Source organism: Lolium rigidum, chromosome 4 (genome assembly GCF_022539505.1).
Source record: "Lolium rigidum isolate FL_2022 chromosome 4, APGP_CSIRO_Lrig_0.1, whole genome shotgun sequence".
Classification (NCBI taxonomy): domain Eukaryota; kingdom Viridiplantae; phylum Streptophyta; class Magnoliopsida; order Poales; family Poaceae; genus Lolium; species Lolium rigidum.
The window spans coordinates 149,439,645-149,449,357 of NC_061511.1; the positions used below are offsets into that span (position 1 = coordinate 149,439,645).

A 9,713-nucleotide genomic window follows, 5' to 3' on the forward strand; every position below is an offset into this window, starting at 1 on the left:
TCAACTTCGTCGGCCATGGCAACTTTTCTTGTAGTGTGGAATACATTTAATGTTCCTCTAAAAAAAGAAATTCAAGCCAAGCATGGCTCGATCGGGACATGCCCATCCACACAAAGCACGCACCCCAGCCTGTGCCAAACGGCCGTTCCAAGTTTTTTTTTTTTGAATGTTCACCGGGGGGAGAGGTTCCCCACCTGAATATATTGAAAAAAGGGCAGACCCCAGATAGTTTACAGCAGAGAGATAGAGAATCAGAAAGAGAGAGTTACACTAGGAGAGGAGGGGGAGTTTTTAGGCACCGCCTAGGCACACATGCCAGGCATCGACCCTGAGGCGTTGTGGAGCAGGGAACCGCCCACGCCACACGGCCGAGTCATCCTGGCACAGCTTAAGGAGAAGAGGAAGAGAAGGCGCCACCCCCCTAAACACGACGGCGTTACGCTGCTTCCAAAGTTGCCAGCAACAGAGCAGGGCAAAGCCCGACGCCGTCTCCATGGCGATCGACGGCGGCATGGGCAAGAGATGGAGGTCCCTGACGTAAGAATTTCGCGGCACAACGACGCCAATCGTCGCCCAGAAGCGGGCAACAACGGGGCAGTGGAGCGCCACGTGGCTGGCGGTCTCGAGGGTGGCATCGCAGAGGGGGCAGCCAACCCCGGCAGCATCCACGATGGTCTTCCGGAGCAGCATGTCGCGCGTTTGGATACGCGACAGGGTGAGGAGCCAAACGAAGAACATGACCCTAGACAGCGCGCGGCTTCTCCAAATGAAATCCATGTTGGCGGAGCCAATCCCGCCAAAGTTGCAGAGCCTGTAGAGAGCGCCGGTGACCAGCTTGTTCCTGGGGCCGGAGCAGCGGATGAGGGAACGATGGTCAGCTCCGTCGACTAGCGACACCTCCGCGAGGGTGGCGCGGAGTGAGACCAGCTCCCCCATCCCAACCCGCGAGAGACACGGAACCAGCATGTTGTCTACTCCGCCAGCGAGAACCTGAGCGACCGTCGCCTCCGGAGAGGTTGTATGCGAGAAGAGCGCCGCAGCGGAAATCGACAGCGGCCCACCTAACAGCTAGTCGTCGTGCCAGAAGGAGGTGCGGCAGCCGTCACCGTCCGTGACCCGAGTGAGGCAACGGTAAATTGGGACCAGTTTGCTAGTGCCCACCAGAGGAGGTAGCAGGGCCAGCGTCGTTGGATCCGGTGCCGATCTCCGCCCAGCGCCAAGCAGCCCAAGGAGTGTCCGCTTTGACGTGAAGCCTATGAAGAAGCTTGACGAGGAGGCACGCGTTCTGAAGCCCCAGCGCGCGGACGCCGAGGCCGCCCTCATCCTTGGACGGCCGTTGCAAGTTGAACCCGTCTACGCATGCGCGCCCCTCCACCCTTCCACCCTATGTAGCGGGGATAGATTCGGAACGCCAAACACCATAGTGGACCGCATCGGAAGGGAAAGGGATTTGAGCGACGTCAAACACCCGACACCGGACGCACCCAAATCTCTGGGAGACATTTTAGGAGACACAGCTGGAGATGAGTACTTTTCCACTCTGTTTACCTCTGAGGTGCAACAAACTAATGAGGAACTACTGAATAGGGTGATCCCTAGGGTAACCTCGGAAATGAATGGGTCTTTATTAAAGCCATATACCTCTGAAGAGGTAAAAGCAGCCATGTTTAGCATTGGAGCCTACAAGGCACACAGGTACCGATGGGTTGCATGCAGTGTTCTACAAGAAGTTTTGGGATGTGGTGGGGGAGGAGGTTACCCGTGAGGTGCTCCAAGCACTAAATACTGGTGTTATACCTAAGGATTGGAACGGAACTGCTATTGTTCTAATTCCTAAGGTGGATAGTCCTGAGCTCGTTACACAGTTTCGGCCTATTAGCCTCTGTAATGTGATCTACAAAGTGATCTCAAAGGTTCTGTCGAGAAGGTTGAAAGGGTTATTACCTGATATTATCTCGAAGACACAGAGCGCTTTTGTCCCAGGGAGATTGATTACAGATAATGTGTTGGTTGCCTACGAGAGCTTCCATGCAATCAAGACGAAGAGACAAGGTAATAGAGGTATTTGTGCGGTAAAATTGGATATGCACAAAGCGTATGATCGCGTGGAATGGAATTTTCTTCGGGATATGATGTTGCGGCTTGGTTTTGACCAAGGCTGGGTTAATCTTATCATGGCATGTGTCTCTTCGGTAAATTACAGGGTTTGGTTCAATTCGAAGAAAGCGAGACATTTACCCCTACAAGGGGTATTAGACAGGGTGACCCTCCGTCACCGTATTTATTCTTGATTTGTGCTCGAGGGTTTGTCCAGCCTTCTAGCGTATGAGGAGATGACTGGTGGTATTCAAGGGGTCGAGTGTGCGGGAACGCACCGTCAGTGTCACACCTTCTTTTTGCTGATGATTCTCTGATCTTGATGTCGGCTGATTTGTCAAACGCCACGGCTCTCCGAAATGCACTAGAGATGTACTGTGCAAGCTCCGGCCAACTTGTTAGTGAAGCAAAGTCTAGTATTTTTTTCAGCCCAAATACAAATGTTCTGATAAGGGAGGAAATCTGTGTACACCTCAATATATTGGTGGAATCTTTGTCAGACAGATATCTTGGATTGCCAAGTATTGTGGGCATTGATCGAAGTGATTGCTTTCAACATTTGATTGAAAGAATTTGTCAGCGAATTAATGGGTGGAATGAGAAACTTTTGTCGATGGGAGGTAAGGAAATACTTCTGAAGGCAATAGCTCAGGCTATACCGGCATATGCTATGTCAGTGTTCAATATACCAAAGCAAGTTTGCAAGGAAATCCGTAATGCAATTGCAAGGTTCGGTGGGGAGGTACAAGCACTCAACGCAAAATTCACTGGATGGCATGGTGGAAGATGAGTATTCCTAAAACTGAAGGGGGAATGGGCTTTCGTGATCTACACTGTTTTAACCAGGCAATGTTGGCTAAGCAATGTTGGCGGTTATTAAGTGATCCTGATTCTTTATGTGCCCAAGTTTTGCGTGCAAAATATTACCCGGATGGTGATCTGATTAATGCCGAGTCGAAGAAGGGCTCATCGTTTACCTGGCAGAGTATTATGGCAGGGTTGAAAACATTTAAAAGGGGTTATATTTGGAGACCTGGAGATGGTACTACTATAGATATTTGGACAGATCATTGGGTACCAGATAGTCCAACACGGATGGTGACTACTCCGAGAGGTCGTTGTCTTTTGACAAGGGTTGAGGAATTGATTAACCCAACAACAGGTGGTTGGGATGAGGATCTGCTTCGGGAGAATTTCTGGCCCGTTGATGTATATCGCATCTTACGGATACCATTGCCGAATTATGATCAACCTGATTTCATTGCATGGCATCCAAACATAACAGGTTGTTTCACGGTTAAATCGGCTTGCCATATGGAGTGGCGGGTGGAGTACAGAAGAAGAGCACAGAGATCTGATAATACTGATAGATCGTCACCTCATGAGGTTTGGAATCGAATTTGGAGAGCAAAAGTGTCTCGGAAAGTCCAGATTTTTACTTGGCGAGCATTGCATGGGATTGTTCCATGTTTATGTGTTTTGGCTAATCGACATGTTGGATCGGCTGTTAACTGTCCGAGTATGTACTCGTGGATGCGGAGGATTTAAGGCATATGTTGTTCAAATGCCCAAGATCATTGTTGGTCCAGGAGGGTTTAGGACTTGCCGAGGCGAGTCAGCATGGCGAGTGCGGATGGACCCTTCCGGCTCGCTAGTGCTTGAAGAACTGTTGTGTTCCCCGCGACCTGGAGGCATAGCATGCGATATGGAGCACCGGGCTGAGCTAGTGATGATAACATGTTGGTATCTCGTGGTGGTCAAGAAGGCAAATTAAGAACAAAGAGCCTGTACCGAGCCCGGAGAGAACAATCATTAATATCCAGGGTATCTTGGCTAATAGTGTGAAGATTACGAGGAATTGGTAATGCTATTCGTCGGAATGGGTGGATGAGGCCGGCTAAGGGAGTATATAAAATGAATGTGGATGCCGCTTTTGATGCGGAGTCAGGAAGAGGTGCTACAGGGGCGATAATCAGGGACTCTAGAGGAAATTTTGTTGCAGCTAGCTGTAATTACACTGATTCAGCGATTGATGCAACAGCAATGGAGGCCTCGGCGCTGCTCTCGGGTCTTCAGTTGGCTGAGCAATTTGGTGCCAATTCCCTTGTGGTGGAGTCGGATTCTCTTGAGGTAGTTCAAGCTGTTCTTGATCCGTCAGAGTTCAGAGGGTCCTTTGCGGTGGTAATTGATGATTGCCGGCATTTACTAATGATGCTTGGCATGGCAACATTTCAACATGTTCCGCGAGAAGCTAATGTCGCCGCCCACGAGCTTGCTCGCTACGGTTCTTCGCAGGGTTTTAGGGGTTTCTGGTTTTCGGATCCCCCAGATTTCTTAGTTCCTGTAATAGTTGAGGACCGTATTATTATTCAGTAATAAAGTTGCCTAAAGTTCAAAAAAAAAAGCTTAAAGAAAAGAGGAGCAAAATTAAAGGACAACTTGTCCATAGACATACTAACATTATTGGCGATATAATAAGGAAGCAATGGCAGGATCCAACGTGTTCACGGTGTTCCAGGATTCTCTGGCACTATTCTCAGAAAAAAAACGATTCTCTCGCACTGATCAAGAAGCGCATCACCATACCGAGCAGTCGAGCACGTGCTGCCCTGCCTCAATGGCACCGCCGGAGACGGAGCGTTTTAAAGTTTTACAAAATAGATATTCTTATCTACATTCGCAATCTTTTGTACTCCCTCCGTTTTTAACATCTAGATACATCTCGATTTAGATAAATTTCAGACATATATTTATAAATGGAGGGAGTACAAAAGATTGTACTGTACTAGATGTAGATACGAATATGTTCTACAACTTTATGAAACCTGGACTTGGAAATACCTTATATTTTAGGATTAGAAATACTCCCTCCATCTATAAATTTTGACATATCTAAGACATCTATTTATGGACAGAGGTAGTAACAAAATATGAAAGAATTTGGAGGTTTAAAAATTTGCACGGTTCACTGCTTCAGATTTTGTTTTTTTCGTGCAGAATACTGTGTATTTTGAGCCAATTATTTTTCTTGTTAGTAGAGTACATTATTTCCTACATCTAGAATTTTTCCTTAGTTATTTTTGAAACTTTAAAATGCTGTTTTTGAGCCATTCAAAAGAGGGCTCAGTGTATGTCAGGATCCAAACGTTCGCACTCTAATTCACTTTGGATCACGGTACCCCAGGATTTTCTCGCACTGATCAAGAACATGCATTACGGTACCAAGCTCGTGCCGCCCTGCCTGTTTTACAGTTTCAAATACTACAAAAGATTCTAGATGTAGATAAGAATATGTTCTATAACTTCACAAAACCTGGCTTCGAAATACTTTATACTTTAGGATTAAAAAATAACAAAATCTGACAGAATTTGAGGTTTGAAAATTTGCACTGTTCACTGCTTTACATGTCAGATTTTATCTTTTTTGTCCAGCCTATTTTGAGTTAATTTTTTCTCTTGTTAGTAGAGTACATTATTTTCTGCATCTAGAATTATTTTCTTTGACTTTTTAAAAACTTTAAAACCTCGCTGTTTTTGAACTGTTTAAAAAAGGGCTCCGTATAGCTCGGGAACCAAACGTCTGCGCTCCAGTACTCTGGAAATTGACTTTGGATCACGGTACCCCAGGATTCCCTTGCACTGATCAAGAGCGCGCATCAGGGTACCGATCACGTGCGGCCCTGCCTCAATGGCACCGCCGGCGATCGGCTATTTGTACGCCCAAACCCAACGAGTAGATGCAGCTGCATTGCCAACACATAATCAAAGTATCCAGGCTCAAAATCTAGCTAGCTACTGTAGATCTGAGGTCTGGTGTTGTAAACACCCCACCTAAGATTAACATGGATCAGAAGAAGGGCATCGACAGCAGCGAGGCTTCCCGTGTGCCGCGGCCGGTACCGGGTAGCTATGGCATGTTCCCGTTCATCTCGGCGGTGCGCGACCGCCTCGACTTCCACTACTTCCAGGGCCCTGACAAGTACTTCGAGTCGCGCATCGAGAAGTACGGCTCCACCGTCATCCGCATCAACGTGCCGCCGGGCCCGTTCATGGCGCCCGACTCACGCGTCGTCGCCGTCCTCGACGCCAAGAGCTTCCCGGTGCTCTTTGACCTCACCAAGGTCGAGAAGATGAACATCTTAAGCACCTACATGCCCTCCACGTCCCTCACAGGCGGCTTCCGCGTCTGCGCCTACCTCGACCCCTCCGAGCCCACCCACGCCAAGGTCAAGCAGCTGCTCTTCAATGTCCTGGCCTCACGCAAGAATGCCGTCATCCCGGCCTTCCGCGCCCATTTCTCCTCGCTCCTCGCCACCGTCGACTCGCAGCTCCGGCTCGGAGGCAAGCCCAACTTCAACACCCTCAGCGACACCACCACCTTCGAGTTCCTCTGCGACGCTTACTACGGCGTTCTCCCCTCTGCCTCCGGCCTTGGCACCTCCGGGCCGGCCAAAGCAGCTAAGTGGCTCTTGTGGCAGCTCCATCCCCTAGTAACGCTCGGGCTCCCCATTATCCTGGAGGAGTTGCTCCTGCACATGGTGCATCTCCCTCCCTTCCTCGTCAGCGGCGACTACAAGGCGTTGTACAAGTACTTCTCGGCCGCCGCCTCGGAGGCGCTCGACGAGGCCGAGCGCCTCGGGCTTCCGCGGGAAGAGGCGTGCCACAACCTTCTGTTCGCCACGGTGTTCAACAGCTACGGCGCCATGAAGCTGTTGTTGCCAGGGATCCTGGCGCACGTCGCGGAGGCGGGCGAGAAGTTCCACCATAGGCTGGCCACGGAGATAAGAGCCGCCGTGGCGGATGCCGGAGGCAAGGTAACGATGGCGGCGGTGGAGAAGATGGAGCTGACCAAGTCGGCGGTGCTGGAGGTGCTGCGGCTGGACACGCCCGTGAAGAGGCAGTTCGGACGCGCCAAGGCCGACCTGAACATCGAGAGCCACGACGCGGTGTTCGCCGTCAAGAAGGGGGAGATCCTTTTCGGGTACCAGCCATGCGCTACCAGGGACCCTCGTGTGTTCGGCGCCACGGCGGGGGAGTTCGTCGGGGACAGGTTCCTCGGGGAGGAAGGGAGCAAGCTCCTCCAGTACGTGTACTGGTCCAATGGGCGGGAGACCGAGAACCCCAGCGTCGACAACAAGCAGTGCCCCGGAAAGAACCTGGCCGTGCTCGTCGGCAGGCTCCTGCTCGTCGAGGTGTTCCTCCGGTACGATACCTTCACCGCCGACATCGCTAAGGGCCCCGCTGCCCCCACGGTTGAATTCATCGGCGTCACCAAGGCCTCGTCCGGACCGGACCTTGCTTAAAACCTGCACCGGAACAGGCCCTTGCCGATGTCAACCGTCATCCATGGCTGGGTTTAAGATCCACGGTGGAATAATGTTAGTTCGCTTAGCGTGCATGGTTTACTTCACGTACGGGAGTGCATGGCTGGGTGTAGTCGACTGAGAAATTGGTAGTAGGTCTCGATCAGTCGACGATCACAAAGCTATTACTAGTTTCTCCCATTATTCCTTTTTTTTCGAAAACCGTATCTCTTATTTCCTGCGTCGCTAGTTTTTCATCCCGTTGGAAAATATGCCCTAGAGAGGCAATAATAAATTAATATTATTTATATTTCCAGATTTATAATTAAACTTTATAGTTCCACGCTACAACTGTATTGTTTTCAAATTACGATGGGCATTTAAGTTTGGGTGTGACAATTTCTTTGTTCTCAGTCAGATGATGTTATCAAACCTTAGTTACAAGTTATGTTGCAACTCATGACTGACATGAATCATGATGCAAATCAAATAATGTAAGATTTAACTGAGCACAAAGTTAGTTCTCAGCTAGCTGAGAACTAGCAAATCCCTTTAAGTTTACCCAAAATTTTGGGTTTGGTTATTCAGGTTTTTTATAAATTGAATTTTCAGATCTGACACCCGAAAGTCTTCCAAAAATCAGAAGCCGATAATTCGGCTTCTATTTTCCCAATATTGTATGAATATGTGTGTAAGAACACATTTTGTGATAAATCGAGAGCTATACTACGTCACATCGCTTGATCGGCGATACTTAAACGTGCCTCAAATAATGTAAAAAATTGCCACCAAATGTATTTAAATGCAGAAAAAATACTTCTACGTTTACTATTGTTTTTTCTTTGAGGGAACGTTTACTATTGTTGGGACATGCAGTATGTGCTTAAGGTTGTTTCAGGATTGCCTCAATGGCTGTATTTTTATTTTAAAAGTACATAGAAAAATCCTTGAAATTATTTTGAGGCAAATTTTAACTATGCCTTACTTTTATTTTTAAGTCATTTCTAAAAGTAGATAGAAATTTGGAGGCCCAAGTCTCCTGTCTGATCTATCTCCTTAACAAAAGGGAACCTCCGAAATGGCTAAAAAGGACAACCTTAGCGAAGGTATGAACATTTTACCTGTGCGCGATATGTGGTGTGTTGTGGTGATAGAAAATTTATTCAAAGCAGTCTACCTGCTCACCACTTATCGCAAGGGGCAAAATAGGGATGAGAGAGAAGGGACATGGGAGGGCGAGTTCCTTTTTTTAGATTTGTTTTTTTTAACAAAATAGCTTAAAAACCCTTCATCCAAATTAATGACTTGAAAAACATTTTAAGGAACTTTTGAACAATGCGTTAATTTTAATTTTGAGTCACTTTCAAAAGTAGATAGAAATTTGGAGCCCTAGGGTCTCCTGTCTGATCTGTTTCCTTGACAAAACGGGACCTCCTCCTTACCGTCCGCTCACTAAGAGCATCTCCACTCCCGCATTCTAGATCGATCCCCAAAGCCTATTTGGGTGCCGGTTGGATTTCAGGCTGACACCGGTGCACCCCAAAAGTAGCCGGCCAATTTTGGAGCCTAATAAAACCGCCGGCCACCCCGTGTCGACCTCAATAGATGAGGCGTAAATAAACCACGTTGGCACCTTGTGACACGTCAGGTTTCGCCCGCGGAACTCACCTAGCAGGCACTAGCCCAAAAACCCTACAACTATTACCCAATTCCCTACCCCTCCCGCCCGCCACTTAATTTTTCCAGCATGCCTCCTAAGAAGAAGTTGCGCGCCTGCGAACCGGTCAGCAAAGGGGTCAGCTAAGCCGCACAAAGCTCCATTGAAGGATAAGCCACCGACCATGCCGATGGACGACTGGGTGGCCGAGTGCGGCCACTGCGCCATCGTGATGGCGGACCGTAAAAGGCGCCGCGAGGCCTGGAAGGAGAGCTAGGTTGCGGCGGAGACGCAGGCGGTGGCAATATTGTAGGTATGCTTCATCCTCCACATAATGCAGTCTGAAACTACGAGCCGGTACTACTTGCAGTAGCGCCACCGCCACCTTTTCAAGGAGCACCTCCCCTCTCATCGTTGACATTCTTCATGGAGCCATCGTCGCTATCGCAGATGGACTTCCCGTAGATGGGGGGACGCCACCGTGTCGGAGATTCGTGTCCGCGAAGGAACACGGGTATCACCGAACCCGGAAGGTTCAAACACAGGGGACTCAAGATCAAGTCATCGCCTTACAGAAGGCGGGAACTACAGAGAGAGACACGGCAGCTACGCAGGTGAGGGCCCTCAGAGAGGTAAAACCCCTACGTCCTGCTTTG

At 48.9% G+C, this 9,713-nt stretch overlaps 1 protein-coding gene across 1 annotated transcript; it reads left to right on the forward strand.

Annotated features, from left to right (window-relative positions):
- Positions 1-5,939: 5,939 nt before the first annotated feature.
- On the forward strand, positions 5,940-7,400 carry LOC124647619 (allene oxide synthase 2-like). The gene has a single exon (XM_047187532.1). The coding sequence runs from the start codon at positions 5,940-5,942 to the stop codon at positions 7,398-7,400; it is 1,461 nt and encodes a 486-aa protein (XP_047043488.1).
- Positions 7,401-9,713: the final 2,313 nt, after the last annotated feature.